General features: G+C 44.4%; 1 protein-coding gene across 4 annotated transcripts in view; it reads right to left on the reverse strand.

Moving 5' to 3' along the window:
• The window catches only part of LOC147313394 (heparan sulfate glucosamine 3-O-sulfotransferase 5), a 145,047-nt gene that overhangs the window by 2,558 nt on the left and 124,674 nt on the right, over positions 1–17,815 (reverse strand). For all 4 annotated transcript variants that reach the window (XM_086262902.1, XM_086262901.1, XM_086262900.1 and 1 more), the window contains one exon: positions 644–785. In XM_086262902.1, the coding sequence (XP_086119028.1) occupies positions 644–750 (107 nt within the window). In that variant the 5' untranslated portion in view covers positions 751–785. The remainder of the gene's footprint in view (positions 1–643; positions 786–17,815) is intronic.

The raw sequence follows: 17,815 nt of genomic DNA on the forward strand, positions 1-17,815 counted from the left end.
CAAAGCTGCTGCCCCCTGCTGGCCATTATGCAGGTTTAAGGAACTGTCTCCACTTTTTAGACTTGAACGCTGCATTCATATTTTACATACAGTCTGTGTCTAACAGATCCCTCAACTGGTTCATGGTTAGTTCCTCATCAACTATGGTATTCATTTCTTTGGAATGCCATTTCTCTTATGCATACCCAAGTCCTCACACCACACCACCTTTTCAACATGCAAAATTGCGAGCACCACATCTTTGTCAATAAAGATGACTACAGCAGTGCATATACCAGATATATGACTTGTTTGTTTTTAGAATAACTGATGGCACTAAGTACTGTAAAAATTTCACCTCAAGAAATGAAAATACTGAAGAATTTCTCTCATTTAATCTAAAGCAGAAAATCTGCCTCAGTCAGGAGAACTTCACAACCTCCATTTTAGGATAAAAAATGATTTAAATGTGTACCTGTCAAAGCTACACATTGCCAAGTTGCATGTCTATGAATGCATAAATACTTCAAGATTTTATAAAGTACAGAAATGTTTCTGGAATACACTGTGATTGGTTTAAAAAGTATAGAACACTAAAGTTTGTAATGCAAGTTGCTTTAAATTAAGGCAATGTATGTTTTAAAATATACCCGCCATGACTTACCTATCCAAAGTCCCAACCCTGGCCACGAGATAGAGGACACTTCCGATAGCAAGGCTGCCCAAAACGAAGAGCTTCTGTCTCAGCAATGCCTGCTGTTTGAATAGCATGGCCCTCCATCAATCTTCAGGACTGTGACTTCAGCCTGCAGAGAGCCAAGCACATAAACTACTAATCACCGAGGGAAGAGAGACAGCCTAATGTTTATTAACACACACTCACTCAAGTCTTACAAGTGATTAAGCCGCGCTCACATAAGGCTGAAAAGTGCTGCATTGCCATTAAAGGAAACGCTTGCCCAACCACCACTTTGTTACATTTATTTATTTATTTATTTATTTCAGACAAGCTGAGAATCTGATTTAATGGAATACACTGGCATGCTGAGAAAGATCAGTTACTGCTACGGTTTTAAAAAATTGGCTTCAGCATTCCAAATGAACAATTCTGTATGCACAAGAATGAATCGATACTTCTTGAGAACGACCACATGACGGTGAATATTCTGAAAGAGGTCCTTCTGTTGAATAACCTGCAGATAACTGCTAGTCCTGCAGTTACCCTGAGGTCTGAATAGCTTTTCAGCAACACTGCACTGCTGTTAAGGTTTTTCTCTTGCTTGATGTGACGCCAAGAAGCAGCTTTGGAGAGCCTTCTATGTGTTACAATGACAAATTCACATGACTGAACTCAGCTTTTCGATCATGTCGTCAATTGACCCATTGTTAATCAACAGTGTTTAATTATTGCATCCCGACTGTTACATAATGAATTTATTAAGAAACTGTGACTGTTTTATTTCAACTGTCTCAATAAACAAATGATGTTTCCTAGCTTCTAAGTGTCCTTAATGTCTGTCCTCACTTTAAAACTAAACTTCATATCTCTATTTGTAAAAACATTCAAAGCAAAGTTGAGAAAAAAATCCCCCAAAAAGCTTAGTCACATTATGGTGATGCATATTGTACTGTTTACCTTCAAAATTGGAAATAAATCTCATATTGAGCCAAGAGAGGGCACTCCATCCTTTCAGTGGAGTGCAGAAGCACTGGTCTCACTGCCATTTCTGTTTTGCTCTCAGTGTCTAAACCTTTTGTGCATCTGCAATCTTTGCACAGCATGAGCAGGTAAATTACATTATGGAATAGCAGTTCAATACAGAAGGCAGAGGCATTGTTAAAAAAGGGCCTCTGAAAGTGCAGTCTAATCCAGCCCTTAAAACAGGCCAGCATTCGCGACAGAGCACTCCCCCAGTGCCTCATGAATAAATACGGATGGCTTTTGACCCCTCTATGACTGGAAAACATTTTGCTCATAATGCCTCGTAGTGACTTCTGAATGGAGACCTGCAAAGCAACTGCAATTTCATCACTCTGACAAAGCAGGAGAATAAAGCCACTTAGCCAGGGGCCAGCCCTGTGGCTGTGGAGTCCCATTTAGAAAATAAATGTTTTTCATTACAGCCTGTATCACTAAAACAAGTGGTACGTCAGTCAATTCCAATGAAGGGGGAAAAAAGTCAGTTTAATACTTTTTTGTGCAGAGACAGACCATTCCAAGTGCCAAGCAATCCACCTTCAGATTGTGTTATTTGTGAAAAACAACAGCAAAAAAAAAAAAAACCCCAAAAAGAACTGAGATTATATTATCAAGGTGATTTTCTTTCCTTTTACTATAAACTGATTTAAAATGAGCCTCTTATCTATTATTTGTGTATAATAACAACATTTCAGCCCATCTGCATTCAATACACTCAGAGGTTTCTGTTTCCCCACCCTCCTTATTGCTTGTCTTTTCTTTCTTCTACTTTTGAGTCAGATACTTTCTCTCTGAGAATAGTTTGGTGGTTTCATCCCGTCAAAGAAGAGTGTAAGACGAAGACTATACAATAATTTCAAAATACAAAACCCTGGGTCACCTACCCAGGACCGCAACACTGTGTAATTTTTCTTTTTGCATGGTTGTAGAGTTGTGGTTACAGACTTTATTGTCTCGTCCATACACTTACATTTTGAGTTGAATTAATTTGCCAAAAACAGATTAAATACAGTTTCAAGTACTAAAATAATTTACACATTGGTAACACAGAGTGAAACGAGACTGGAATTCAGGACGTGTTTTAGTGTTTTAATGTTTGCAACTGCACTTTAAAAATCATAAAAGGGATGAAAGTGTGTCGATATTATCTCACTGAATAAAACATACATGTATCAAAAATATTTACTTCCCACAGAGAATATTTTGTCCAATAATCAAAGAGCTAATGAAAATGGTCACCCTGCTCAAAAGCTACACTTGTCTCATAAGCACATGTCTGAAAGCTAGAATATTTAGCAAAGGTCAAATGAGCTCGTTCTAAACTATAGGGATGGGTACCGGTATCCGGTGCCATTATGGCACCAGTTCTGACATAAACGGTAGTAACCAGACCGAAAAGCAGCGCACATTTCGGTGCCCTTTTTCCCCTGAGATGTCATACACTTTGGATTCTAGCCAATCATTTTACCTTTCCAAGGATAGTAGGTAGACACGTTCTTTTAGAGCAGAGCTACAGATTAAAAATGCCCAAGGTGAAGCGGTCAAAAGTGTGGCTGTACTTCTCAGCAAAATATGCAAACTCAGCAGCCTGCAACAAGTGCTTTAAGGTGATACTGTGCAAAGGAAGTAACACCTCGAATCTGATGAAACACCTGGCGACGCATAGCATTTTTTTAAAAGCCGAAAAATGCACCGTATTTGATAGCTTGCTGCAAGACCTCACACCGAGCACATCTACTGCCGGTGTGGTGCTTGTTATCAGACCCGGAATTAGCAACATCCCCCAAGAACCCGAAGTGGAGAGTCCTGGCCCCTAACCCTGCCAGTGTAGCAGAAATGATGACGCATGATGACGGCAGCAGCAGCTGTTCTTCTCTGCGTGAGTAGCTTAATGTTGTTCATGTGTAATTTACGTTGAGTAGGCTAACCACGTTATTACATTAATGCATGTAAGGTGAACTAGCAAACAACATCGTAGTTACATAGTTGTCTTCTTGTTGGATGGCAGATACTCCCTTCACCCTGGCCAAAAAGGCTAAAATGACCAAAGAAAAAGTAGAAAACAGCTAAACAGGAGAGGTTTTTGGACAAAGTTTGTGTTTTTTCCATTGTTTAAGTGCTGCTTCCAGCCAAGAGTGATACCATATATTCCCTATAGCTGCAGAAAAGGCTAATATTGTTATCTTTTTACAATAAAACAGCTAAACATGAGAGGTTTTTGGACAAAGTTTGTGTTCTCCATTCTTTACGCACCGGTTTGAGCACTGTTTAAGCACCGGCACCGTTTCAAAAGTACCGGTTTGGCACCGGTATTGGATAAAACCTAAACGATACCCATCCCTATTCTAAACACTAAAAAAATCAAACCCATTAAATATTAAGATCCAAACTGTTGGAGTGTAGGTCTTTTGACTTGCAAAGACATTTAGCAGCTCTTAGCTGATACTACATTGTACTAATAAATAGAGAACATCAGTTACTCCAAGTTAATTATGATTTATTGATAAGCATACACAGCTTTCTGTCACTGAGTTACATCCTGAACACTTGTGGCTCTAGGTATCTGGACCTAACCTTACAGCTACAGAGAGAATTTTTAAAAATATATAAATTTTTTTGTTACAGCGCATTGTGTTCTACGTCCTGATCGGCTTTAGACCATGGTCAATCAATCTCCTCCGTGCCATGTCTCCTGTACAGTACAGAATGCGTTCAGCTTGTCAAATTTACATAAATCTTCGATCGCTAGCAGTGTGACTCTGAAGTGCTGTATTGTATGTTTGTAAGTTTTCTCCCCAACACACACAACAATGTCGATGAAATGTTTTGCACCGTCAAAGGGACCTGCTGCAGCACCCAAAAGGCAGAGGAAGATGCTAACCATCAAAAAGTTGGACTTCTGGACATGCTAAAGGAAGGTAGATCATAAGGCGCATTGTGCGAAATAAAACAGTCAGATAAGGCAAACTTTACTCATTCTTCTTGCTTCCTCTACTTCCGTACCATTGATTCATTGTTCATGTTTTATAAAGTTCATTCATGTTGAATTCTCTCGCAGATTCTGGGTCAGTTTAACCCAGTTTTTTTGAGTTCTCATGTTTTGGTTTGATTTTGTATTTTGTATTATTATTCTGACTCTTGTGCTTTGTTGAGTGTTATTGGAATTCTATGTTTTTGTTTATTTGTGTTATGGGATTAGTTCTTAGGTTTTCTGTCTAATGTTTAGTGTAGATTTAGTTCTGTGTCTGGTCTGTGTTTTTTGTGTAGTTGTTTCTTGTTTTACTGTGAAGGTCTGCGAGTGCCTGTGCGTGGATCCTCATTTATTTCCCCACACGGCTCACTCCATTCGCCGTGACAGTACAGACCAGCCAGATTATGGATCCAGCAGCATTCGCCCCACCCAAGGAGCTTCAGGAGGTCATTATTGACTCTGCTTTGAGATTAAATAACCTGTGGCTTGCGCATGAGGGAGAATCATTTCCCTACGCTGTGGAAGCCAGGCTACAGCAGCTTATTTCTGGTCACCCCTTGTCATGGCTGTGTGCAGGCAGGCAGGGAGGAAGGACCCAAAATGCAGGTGTAACACTGATGTAGCGCTAATGAGTTAATACAGGCTAGGGATTGAGTGTGATTTTGTGGTTATTATTAATCAGAAGATTTAGGAATGCTACTGGAGCTGATGGGCAGTAATTAAATACACACAACACAAAATGCTTTTGCAGGTACCATGTATTTAACCGAAAGCAAAGAAAATTAAGAAAAGAAAATGAAAGCTTAAATAATCATTCCTGCTGTAGCTATTTAATTAATAGAAAAACCCAGTGGGGGTGCACAAAAACAACTAAGCAAATTCTTCTGGCTTATACCAAGCAATATAGATTCTCAAAAAAAGTTCCCCATAAATAACATGTTAACATCGAAAACACTGATCCACATTGAAGTCCATGAGTTTTATCTGAATATCCATGAGAGATGTCCAAGCGCTATTGTCCATAAACGGGGGAACTGGTGTGTATGATTGTGGAAATCAGTGTATTCGGAAATTACGGGACAGAGCGTCGTCTTTGATAGCTTCCTACCAGTCCAGTGGAAGCTTCAATGCAGAATGAGTCCTGCTCCTAGCCGTTCATTGGCTCGCCATCCTTTTCCATACCCAAAAAAGGTTCACCTGGCCTGCATTAAATAAGGCCAATAAGAAATCACAAGAATAACATACAAAAATGTCAGCCAATTAAGCTAAATACATTAAGTTATTCTTGTTCCTGTGTACACAATTTATAAAAATAAACAAACAATATATTGGTTAAATATAATATTTCTAACCAATAAGGATTTAACTGAAAACAATTCAACTGCTACATGCATACATACATACTATGTAGCTCCACAACATTTGTTATTCAACAACTATCAGTCAAATCAAAATCAAATTGTTTGGACCGGCAGCAGCCGATTAGGGTCAGCTGGTAGCAATACAAACAGTCAATTAAAAGTGGCAGAAGCAAAAGTCCTCTGCTTCTGAGGATTTAAACTAGGTCCAGTTCCTGTTGAGGGGCAAACAGGAGCTGAGCTGGACCAACCTTGTCCCGCTGAGAACAAAAAGCATGCCAAGTGTGCAAAGTCGCAGACAAAGATCCACACTAGATTACCACCAGGATTAGTTGGATCCAGATGTACAGCAGAAGTCAACATTGCAGGTTGCAACTGCCCGTGTCTACTGGATACTGGTTCCCAGGTTACCACAATTCCAGTTTCATTCTATAATGAGCATCTCTCCGATCAGCCAGTCCACCCATTGAATGAGACTGGTTGGAGTCATGCATTTGTGATGCGTTCAATGGCAGGAAATAAGTGCAGGAAATTACTCTGGGCTACACAGGACTATGAGGCAGATGTAAACTCAAAACACGCAGCTTTATTTCTGGGCAGAAAAGGAACATAAACTTAACTAAACTAAGAATACAGAAATAAACTAAGCAGACAGGCAGGCTAGTAGACGGAACACACAGTTAACTTGAGGGTAGAAGACGTTAACGACGCGACACCGAGTAGGGGAAGACACACACACTAAATACAAGAGGTGAACGGAACGAAGAGGAAACAGCTGGGAGACACAGCTGACGCTGATTACACTGACGAGACAGGGAGAGCACAAAGCTGAACGCACTGACATAGGACTCAGACCTACAAAATAAAACAGGAAGCACACGACAGACAGAGACACAGATGCAGACTCATGTAGCAGTTGAAATGTTTTCAGTTAAATCCTTATTGGTTAGAAATATTATATTTAACCAATATATTGTTTGTTTATTTTTATAAATTGTGTACACAGGAACAAGAATAACTTAATGTATTTAGCTTAATTGGCTGACATTTTTGTATGTTATTCTTGTGATTTCTTATTGGCCTTATTTAATGCAGGCCAGGTGAACCTTTTTTGGGTATGGAAAAGGATGGCGAGCCAATGAACGGCTAGGAGCAGGACTCATTCTGCATTGAAGCTTCCACTGGACTGGTAGGAAGCTATCAAAGACGACGCTCTGTCCCGTAATTTCCGAATACACTGATTTCCACAATCATACACACCAGTTCCCCCGTTTATGGACAATAGCGCTTGGACATCTCTCATGGATATTCAGATAAAACTCATGGACTTCAATGTGGATCAGTGTTTTCGATGTTAACATGTTATTTATGGGGAACTTTTTTTGAGAATCTATATTGCTTGGTATAAGCCAGAAGAATTTGCTTAGTTGTTTTTGTGCACCCCCACTGGGTTTTTCTATTAATTAAATAGCTACAGCAGGAATGATTATTTAAGCTTTCATTTTCTTTTCTTAATTTTCTTTGCTTTCGGTTAAATACATGGTACCTGCAAAAGCATTTTGTGTTGTGTGTATTTAATTACTGCCCATCAGCTCCAGTAGCATTCCTAAATCTTCTGATTAATAATAACCACAAAATCACACTCAATCCCTAGCCTGTATTAACTCATTAGCGCTACATCAGTGTTACATTTCTTGGCGAACCAGCCAGGAGCTGATTTGGTTAGTAATTAATGTATATTCAAACTCACCAATTCATTTTTCCCCATAATGGAAGTTTTTGAGACACTTGCCATTAAGATCCCAAATGCGGTTTTAGTTGACGGAGTAACTGAGCACTCAGTTAATGAAGTTGTACTTTTCCTTGAACAGTATGGTGACATAGCTCGCAAGGTTACTATAGATTCACCAGGATCTGAATTTAATGACATGCTAGTCGCTGAGTACGCTTCGGGTTTATCTTTAACGCGGTTGTCTCAGTTGCTACCGCACACATCTATGTCAGATTCAGGTGACAAACTCCATATTGAAAGTCTATCTGAAGTTTATGCATCAAAAGTTAGTGGTTCCAAGACAAATACTTACTTGGCAGACTTAAAAAGAATAGCCAAATTATCTGGGAGGGATTATGCAGAAGTCCTCAGTGAGGGGATGACCCAGATACGCCGGTCCCTTGCAGAGCTCAACCCAGAGACTCCAGTGGTTGCAAAACCAGAACTAGAAGATTCAAACCCTCCCGATTCAGTCTTTCCTTCTTCACTACCAGCCCCTCTTCCATCTAAGTCCCCTTCTGTTACCAGTAGTGCTGAAGCGCACGGCGGAGAGAGGCATTCTGCCTCCATTCCAGCGGCTGATCTCAACCCTCCTGAAGTACAACGCTATGTTGTGGAACACGTTGTTCGGAGTGGGGACAGCTCGCTGCATGCATTCCATCGACTGAGAGCGTTTTCTGGTAAAGTGCCCAGGCCAATCCAAGAGACAGATTATGATATATGGCGGTCAGGGGTCGAATTAGCCCTGAAAGATCCATCTATATCTGATCTGCAGCGCACCAGACTGATTCGTGACAGTCTACTGCCTCCTGCCTGTAATATGGTAAAGCATCTCAGCCTTGACACACCACCAGAGGTCTATATGAAACAACTTGACTCAGCCTATGGCACTGTGCAAGATGGAGATGAGTTATACGCCAAGTTCATGGACACCTTCCAGGACAGCGGGGAAAAGCCTTCGGCCTATTTGCAACGTCTGCAGGTGGTGTTACAGCATGCAGCAAAAAGAGGGGGTGTTTTAGAGAAAGACATAGACAACAGACTGTTGAATCAATTCTGCAGGGGATGTTGGGATAACAATTTAATATCGGAACTCCAACTTAAGCAAAAGAAGCACAACCCCCCCAAATTTACTGAGCTTCTATTACTCCTTCGAACTGAAGAGGACAGAGAGGCAGCAAAGACATTAAGGATGAAACAGCATTTGGGACCGACAAAACAGAAAGCCACCACTAATGCCCAGTTTGCCAATACTGGAGAAGAAACTAACCTCTGTGCTGCGCTAACCACTCTGACTAAACGGCTCTCACAACAGATGGCAGCTATACAACAGCAGCTTTCAGCTTTGACAGCACAGCAGTGTAATGTCAAACCACCGGTTGCTGCCTGCCCAGCTCCAAAGCTCTATGGGCCAAAGAAGGTTGGTAAGAATCCAAAACCTAGCGTCTCCAGCCCTAAACCAGGGTTTTGCTTCCGCTGTGGAGAAGATGGTCACATTAAGCCACAATGTGAAAATGCACCCAATTCAGCATTGGTAAGTGCCAAGCGGAAGCAATTTGACAGCAAACAAAAGTGGCAGAAGCAAAAGTCCTCTGCTTCTGAGGATTTAAACTAGTTCCAGTTCCTGTTGAGGGGCAAACAGGAGCTGAGCTGGACCAACCTTGTCCCGCTGAGAACAAAAAGCATGCCAAGTGTGCAAAGTCGCAGACAAAGATCCACACTAGATTACCACCAGGATTAGTTGGATCCAGATGTACAGCAGAAGTCAACATTGCAGGTTGCAACTGCCCGTGTCTACTGGATACTGGTTCCCAGGTTACCACAATTCCAGTTTCATTCTATAATGAGCATCTCTCCGATCAGCCAGTCCACCCATTGAATGAGCTTCTTCATGTGGAGGGGGCTGCCGGTCAATGTGTTCCATACCTTGGGTATGTTGAGGTTGCCATGACATTTCCAAAAGACTTTCTTGGGAGTGACTTCCCAGTTCAAACGCTTGCACTTGTTGTTCCTGATGTGAGACCTGATTATCCAACCTCAGTACTTGTTGGCATGAATACACTTGAAATTCTTTATGAACAATTCTCTTCTAGTAACTGTTCATCATTCCAGCCTACCTCTTACGGGTACAGAGCAGTTCTGCAAACTCTCCAAGTGACATACCAACAGAATTGGATTGATCATCTTGGTGTTGTGACGACCCTTAGTAAATCTCCTGTGCTAATTCCAGCTGGCTGCACAGTTGTGGTCGAGGGTTCTGCCAAGCTTCTCAGCCCAGCTAGTCAATGTGTTGTCATTCAGCACCCGGGTTCAGGCCTGCCGGGTGGTTTGTGTGTCAGTAATTGTCTAGTCGCTCTTAAAGGTGGTACACATACTCAGGTTCCAGTTGTTGTGTCAAACAGAACAGAGCAAGACATCTACATACCAGCTTTGAGTGTCATTGCAGAGCTGGGAGCCTATGACTGCATAGTCTCTGAGCACAGTGTGACCAACCCCCCAGATCGGGAGATGGTGTCAACACCACTCACTTTCAAATTTGGCGAGTCACCAATACCAGCAGAATGGAGAGAACGGATCACAACAAAACTAAATGCCATGTCTGAAGTTTTTTCACATCATGACTTGGATTTTGGTTGCACTAAGGAAGTGAAGCATCACATCAAGCTCCATGACAATACCCCTTTTAAACACAAAGCAAGACCTATTCATCCCCAGGACATAGAAGCTGTTCGTAAACATCTTCGAGAGCTTCTAGATGCTGGTGTTATCAGGGAGTCGGAGTCATCATTTTCATCACCAATAGTGGTTGTCAAGAAGAAAAATGGAGACATTCGACTATGTATTGACTACCGCAAACTCAACCTGCAAACGATTAAGGATGTGTACGCATTGCCCAACTTGGAGGAATCGTTTACAGCACTCACTGGATCGAAATGGTTCTCTGTGCTTGATCTCAAATCTGGTTATTATCAGATAGAGATGGATGAAGCTGATAAAGCCAAAACCGCTTTTGTGACGCCAATTGGGTTTTGGGAGTTCAACCGAATGCCTCAAGGAGTTACTAATGCACCTTCAACGTTCCAAAGACTCATGGAGAGGTGCATGGGAGACTTGCACTTGAAAGAGGTCCTCGTGTTTTTGGATGATTTGATCATATTCTCCAACACTCTTGAGGAGCACGAAGACCGTTTGCTGAGGGTGTTGAATCGCTTGAGAGAATTTGGGTTAAAACTTTCTCCAGAAAAATGCAAATTCTTTCAGACATCCGTCCGATACTTGGGCCACATTGTTTCAGAAAATGGTGTTGAGACAGACCCAGAAAAGGTTGCCACCTTGAAATCCTGGCCAATTCCAACCAACCTGAAGACCTTGAAATCTTTTCTGGGATTCGCTGGCTACTATAGGCGTTTTATTAAGGGATATGCCATGATCGCCAAGCCACTCAACAACCTCACACGTGGATACCCATCCACACACAAAAGCTCCAAAAATGAGACTTCTAAGAGCTCACAGTTTGATCCCAAGCACTCCTTTGGTTCCAGGTGGAGTCCTGAATGTCAGTTGGCTTTTGATACCCTCATTGACAAACTTACCACTGCACCAGTTCTAGGTTTTGCTGATCCGGCACTGCCTTACATTCTCCACACAGATGCCAGCACCAACGGATTGGGCGCTGCCCTTTACCAAGAGCAAGAGGGGAGACTTAGGGTGATAGCCTATGCTAGTAGGGGGTTGTCATCCAGTGAAAGTCGTTACCCAGCTCACAAGCTTGAATTCTTGGCACTGAAGTGGAGCGTGACAGAAAAATTTCATGATTACTTGTACGGAGCAAGCTTTACAGTGGTCACGGATAACAACCCACTTACCTATATCTTGACATCAGCAAAGTTGGATGCTACCGGCCATCGTTGGCTGGCTGCTCTTTCTACATTCTCGTTCAAGATACAGTATCGAGCAGGCAAGCAAAACCTGGATGCAGATGCACTTTCCCGTCTGCCCCATGATGGTACTTCCTCTGGGGAACCTGCTCAAAAATATGAGGAGCTAATTAATCAGTTTACTCAACAACATCTCTCAAGCAGCAGTGATGGTGAAATATCAGCTGAAGTTGTCGATGCGATTTGCCAAAGTGGTGTTGTCAGGACCCAAGCTGAGAATAGTTTGGTTGAATCCCTGTCCATCAACACAGCAGTGCTTCCTGAGAATTACTCAGAAGATTCACATGGACTTCCTGTTATTTCCACCATATCCCATTCTGAGCTTTATGAAAAACAGAGAACTGATCCAACTCTTCAGGAGGTTATTCACCAGTTGGAGTCAGGAGAAAAAGTTCCTCTGACAGCCAGGAAAGAGCTTCCTGAAATTCCTCTTCTCCTTCGCGAACTGAACAAATTGGAGCTGATTGATGGTATCCTCTATAGGATAAGATATGAAAATGAACAACCATCATACCAACTGGTCCTTCCGACAGAACTGCGGCAAACTGTTCTCCACAGCCTCCACAATGATATGGGCCACCTGGGAGTGGAACGGACCCTTGACCTTGCCAGGACTCGGTTCTATTGGCCAAGAATGGCAGTGGATGTGGAAAATAAAATAAAAACCTGTGGCCGGTGTATTCGCCGGAAAAGCTTGCCGGAGAGAGCTGCTCCTCTGGTTAACATTCGGACATCACGTCCGCTTGAACTCATTTGTATGGATTTCCTCAGTCTCGAGCCCGATACCAGCAACACCAAAGACATCCTGGTACTGACAGATCATTTTACCAAATATGCCCTTGCCATTCCAACACCAAACCAAAAGGCAAAAACTGTGGCTAACTGTCTTTGGGAAAACTTCATTGTTTATTATGGAATTCCAGAAAGACTCCATACAGATCAAGGGCCAGACTTTGAGTCGAAATTGATAAAGGAGTTATGCGCCCTGTTGGGAGTCCAAAAGTGTCACACAACACCGTACCATCCAAGAGGAAACCCAGTAGAGAGGTTTAATCGCACTCTACTGGCCATGTTGGGAACTCTTGAATCCAAACAGAAATCCAAATGGAAACAGTTTGTGAAACCACTTGTCCATGCCTACAACTGTACCAAAAATGAAGTCACTGGCTACACCCCATACGAACTAATGTTTGGACGTTGTCCTCGTCTCCCCATTGACCTCGCTTTTAATCTTCCTGTACGTGAGAAAGAACAACAGACACATTCACAGTATGTACAAGACTTAAAAGCTAGGTTGAAAGAAAGTTATCTGCTATCTTCAAAGAATGCTGCAAAGAACGCTGAGAGGAACAAGACTCGATTTGACCAACGTATTATACCGTCCAAGCTAGAAGTTGGAAGCAGAGTTTTGGTACGGAACATGAGGCTGAGGGGCAAACATAAACTTGCTGACAAATGGGAACCAGATGTCTTTGTAGTGCTGAAATGTGCCAAAGATCTCCCCGTCTACACTGTAAAACCAGAATGCAAAGACGGCCCAATTCGCACATTGCACAGAGATCTCCTTCTTCCGTGTGGGTTTCTTCCTGCAACAGAGTCAGGACCATCAGATGAGACTATTCCAATCACACCCTCTTTAACTCGTCAACAGGCCAAGAAACAACAGGAATCTCCTGAGTACTTTGTTGAAGAGAATGTATTTGAACCGACCTTTGTCCACCTTGCCCCGCTCCCAATGGAGTTTAGAGTGGAGAAGTCTCTCAACCCCCTACAGTCTTTTCCCAGTGGTGAGGAGGAAAGACTTCCTCCAACATCTACACCTGAAATGGAATCGGCTGGAGAAGCTCTGTCAGGATCCCAGAGGGAAGACCCATTGGAGTTTGACGCTGATGAGACATCGGGGGAAGATTTGCTTGAAATCTTACCCGAACCCATTCTTGAAACCGTGTCTACAGACTTGTCCGATCCTGGAGTCTCTGACAACTTAGCGGCCGAGCCTAGTCCTGTGACATTACCAACTCTTAATTGCTCAGATTCGGTTATTGACCCCCCTTTGAGGCGGTCAACGCGTCACAGATCACCACCTAGGCGACTGCAGTATGCCCGCTTAGGCAATCCATTGATATCAGTTGTTCAGTCTCTGTTACATAGTCTGTCAGATGCTTTAACCACCGCAACCACCGATTCCAACCCTTCAGTCGTACATATTGTGTAGTGTTGTCATGCAACGGGACGTGCATGTATTCAAGGGGGGAGGGTGTAGCCCAGAGTAATTTCCTGCACTTATTTCCTGCCATTGAACGCATCACAAATGCATGACTCCAACCACATGACTTTGCTCAGCCAATCGAATGGCATGTAGGCCATAGTAAGCCTGTCCCGGCTTCCTCCCGTCAGATGCGTGGAGGCAAGCCAGGTGACAGAGCTGTTGCAGGTGTGTATTGGCAAACATTTGCTTTTCACGTTTTAATGCATTTTTTTAACACCAACTAACTTATGCAACTTAGATGCTGATTACTGTGAGCCAGAGCCATAATGTTGTTGTGCACTGAACAGAACGGAATTGGTGAGTTTGAACTTTTAATTGACTGTTTGTATTGCTACCAGCTGACCCTAATCGGCTGCTGCCGGTCCAAACAATTTGATTTTGATTTGACTGATAGTTGTTGAATAACAAATGTTGTGGAGCTACACTCACAAGCAGGCATAAAGACATCATGGACAGACAGGGGGGACATGGACAGGCAGAGAACAGAAACCTAACCAAAATGGCGAATGATAATGAAATACCTAATCAGAATAACAAAAGCATAAAGAAACACAAAACACTGAGTCAACAGGCTCAGGACCACGACACCCCTGGCTATTGGATTCACTGCACCCGCTTGTACAGGATTTCATTCTCCATGAACTTCACCTTCACCCCCCGCCGCTACCGCTCGCCTGCTCGCCCCACAGCCGGATGTCGGTACAGCTGGCTGATGTGAGTGAGAAGAAGTCTGACTCTGGCACAAGGACATTTTTTTTCTGGTTCAGTCTTCTGTGCAGTAAGTGAGGGAAATGGTTTTTCCTGGCTCCCCGATGACTGCTGTAAATGAGACTGGCTTTCCCGAGACTGCAGTCGGCCAGCTCCGTGAGGATTACTATGAGCCCGCCTGTAGCCAGCTCACGCCTGCACAGGCGCTCTACAGGATGTTGGGGATTATTATTGTGCCACCCGGTTCTCCCAGTGTTTCCACACCACAGCCGGAGCAGCCGCACCAGAGTTTTCCCCCGTCACCGTCAAGCACCTCCCGGCTCCAACAGGAGTCCAGCTTCTCTCGTGGACGCCGAGCTGGGGTGAGTGAGAAAGACTCTGTTCCTCCGCCTTTTATGTCAGGGATTACACAGACTGTTGTCACCAAGGCATTATGAACCCCAGAGCTCCTGTTTGTGAGAATACTGTTTGTTTATTTCATCCTCACCGTCTCACCCTAAGCAGGGAACACATTACACAACAACATCTGCTGGTTCTCTTAAGCTGGCCTTCTTCGAGACAGTTACTCCCTCCAGGGTCTCCCCAGAGGCTGGGTGTCAGCCACCAGTCAACTCTGGACCCCTAGAAGTTAAGACACCAGCGCCAGCAGCTTCACCTGGGAACTCAACTGAGCAGTCTCAGCCGTCAGCACCCACTGAGAGTTTTAATGAGTTCACCCATCCACCTTCGTTAGGTGTGTTGGAGAACACTTTCAGCCCTGCATCCCACTGTCACTGCCTGCTCCAAGCCAATGTGCTGCTCAGCTCCGGCCAGTGTCCACACTGCCAGAGGTCTCCGTACCTGCTGGTTCAGTGACTGTCTCCGCTGGAGGGTCCAGGAGGCCCATTCAGCCGCCTGTCTCCACTGGAGGGCCTGAGGGGTCCGTGCAGCATCAAGCCACGTCAGCTGGGGGTTCTGGAGAACCCAGCCAGCATTCTGTCAAGTTAGCTGGGGGTTCAGGAGAACCCAACCAGCATCAAGTCTTGTTAACTGGGGGTTCAGGAGAGCCCGGCTAGCATCAAACTACATCAGCTGGAGGTTCTGGAGGACCCAGCCAGCACATCCTCGTGTCCACTGACAGCTCTGGGGAGCCTGTTCAGCCACCACCTGCTCCACCACCTACAACTTCCACACTGTCGCCTGCAGCATCACCACCTACAACTTCCACACCGTCGCCTGCAGCGCCACCACCTGCAACTTCCACACCATCGCCTGCAGCGTCACCATCTGCAACTTCCACACCGTCGGCTGCTGCATCACCACCTGCAACCCTCCACACCGTCGCCGTCTGGTTCTGCAGCTACCACGCTGCCGTCTGGTTCCGCAGCTGCCACGCTGCCATCTGGTCCTGCCTCGTCTGGTCCTGCGGTTGCCACACCACTGTCTGATCCAGCTCGGCCTGTACCACCTCGCCTTCGCCGGCTGCTTTCCAGGCCTCTAGTTGGACGTCATTGCTGTCGAGGGCGGCCTCTTGAACGAGTTTGTTGCCGCCGCTGGCTTAACGGCCGGCCTCCGAACCTGCTCTGTCGCCGCCACTGCCCTCCACGTGGCCGGTCTCCGGACCTGCTCTGTCGCCGCCACTGCCCTCCACGTGGCCGGTCTCCGGACCTGCTCTGTCGCCGCCACTGCCTTCCACGTGGCCAGCCTCCGGATCTGTTCTGTCGCCACCGCTGGCTTCGCGGTCGGTCTCTGGACCTGCTCTGTTGCTGCACTGCCTTCCGCATGGCCGGCCTCCTGATTTATTTTTTTTTGTGAGAGTGTCTCATGACAATGACGTAAGCGAGTGCGACGTTCATGGCAACAGCTGTGTGCAGATCAAAAATGGATAATATAATGAGTGCGGGAGAGAGTATGACCGTGCAGCGTTTAAAGCGTGGAAGGACTGATCTTACTTTGAGTTTGATTCCGTAAAAAGTGACAAAAACATTAATAATAATGGATTGGATTTATATAGCGCTTTTCAAGGCACCCAAAGCACTTTACAATGCCACTATTCATTCACTTTCACATTCACACACTGGTGGAGGCAAGCTACGGTTATAGCCACAGCTGCCCTGGGGCAGACTGACAGAGGCGAGGCTGCCATATCGCGCCATCGGCCCCTCTGGCCAACACCAGTAGGCGGTAGGGTAAAGTGTCTTGCCCAAGGACACAACGACCAGGACAGAGAGCCCGGGGATCGAACCGGCGACCTTCCGGTTACAGATACACTTCCCAACCCCCTGAGCCATGGTTGCCCCCATTAGAAGTTCACACAGCTACATTCTGAAAATATGTTAAAAGTTTATTTTGTGACTCAGAAAGAGTAATAAGTGTAATACCTGCCACCATTGTTGGAAACGGGAATTGGCTGGGCCGCGCTATGAATCCTGGGATAGGTTGGGCCACAAAGGTTTTACACCAGACCCATCCTTCAAATCTGTGGAAAAGGAGTGTTACTACCCGATCCGTACTGGAAACCCGATCGGTACCACGCATGCGCAAACCTTACGTCACTTCCTCTCTTTGCCAACATTGCGACAGTTATGTATTTGAATGACACGGTTAGCGCCCAGTTAGCTCCTATGGCCCAGTTAGCTCCTAGCATTTCTCAACAGCTCTGCCTCCTTTTCGACTGCCTGGGACATTTAAACAATGGATAATTCATATACAAACAAATTCATGCTTTTCTCCTCAACAGAGAGCGTCCCCGATTGAACAGCAGCGCCGTAAAATAAGAAGAATGGCTCCTAATTACAGACTTAATAATACTGACTTAGTAATATGTCACGTGAAGATTCATCCGCCAGATTAAGTGTTTACTGACAACTGACAGTGATAGCGGACATCATCATCACTATTCCAACAATCCTCTCCTCACAGACAAGCAAAAATACACTCGACAATCACTAAATCAAATTTAACATGCATTTGTAATGACACTAGTTCAGTTTACAATAGGGTTCATTCGCTCGGTCAGCAGGTGGCGGTATCCTTGTACACTGGGGAGTAAACTGCAATTAAACGAAACAAAGAAGAAGAGAACATCTGCACATGCGCAGTACGGATCGGGTAGACCCGATTTGTACGGTCCGACTTTGCAC

This window comes from Aulonocara sp. 'chitande type north' Nkhata Bay, linkage group LG15 (genome assembly GCF_057382095.1).
Source record: "Aulonocara sp. 'chitande type north' Nkhata Bay isolate Kocher_YH1m ecotype deep benthic linkage group LG15, A_spYH_male_GT1.1, whole genome shotgun sequence".
NCBI classification, from domain to species: Eukaryota; Metazoa; Chordata; class Actinopteri; order Cichliformes; family Cichlidae; genus Aulonocara; species Aulonocara sp. 'chitande type north' Nkhata Bay.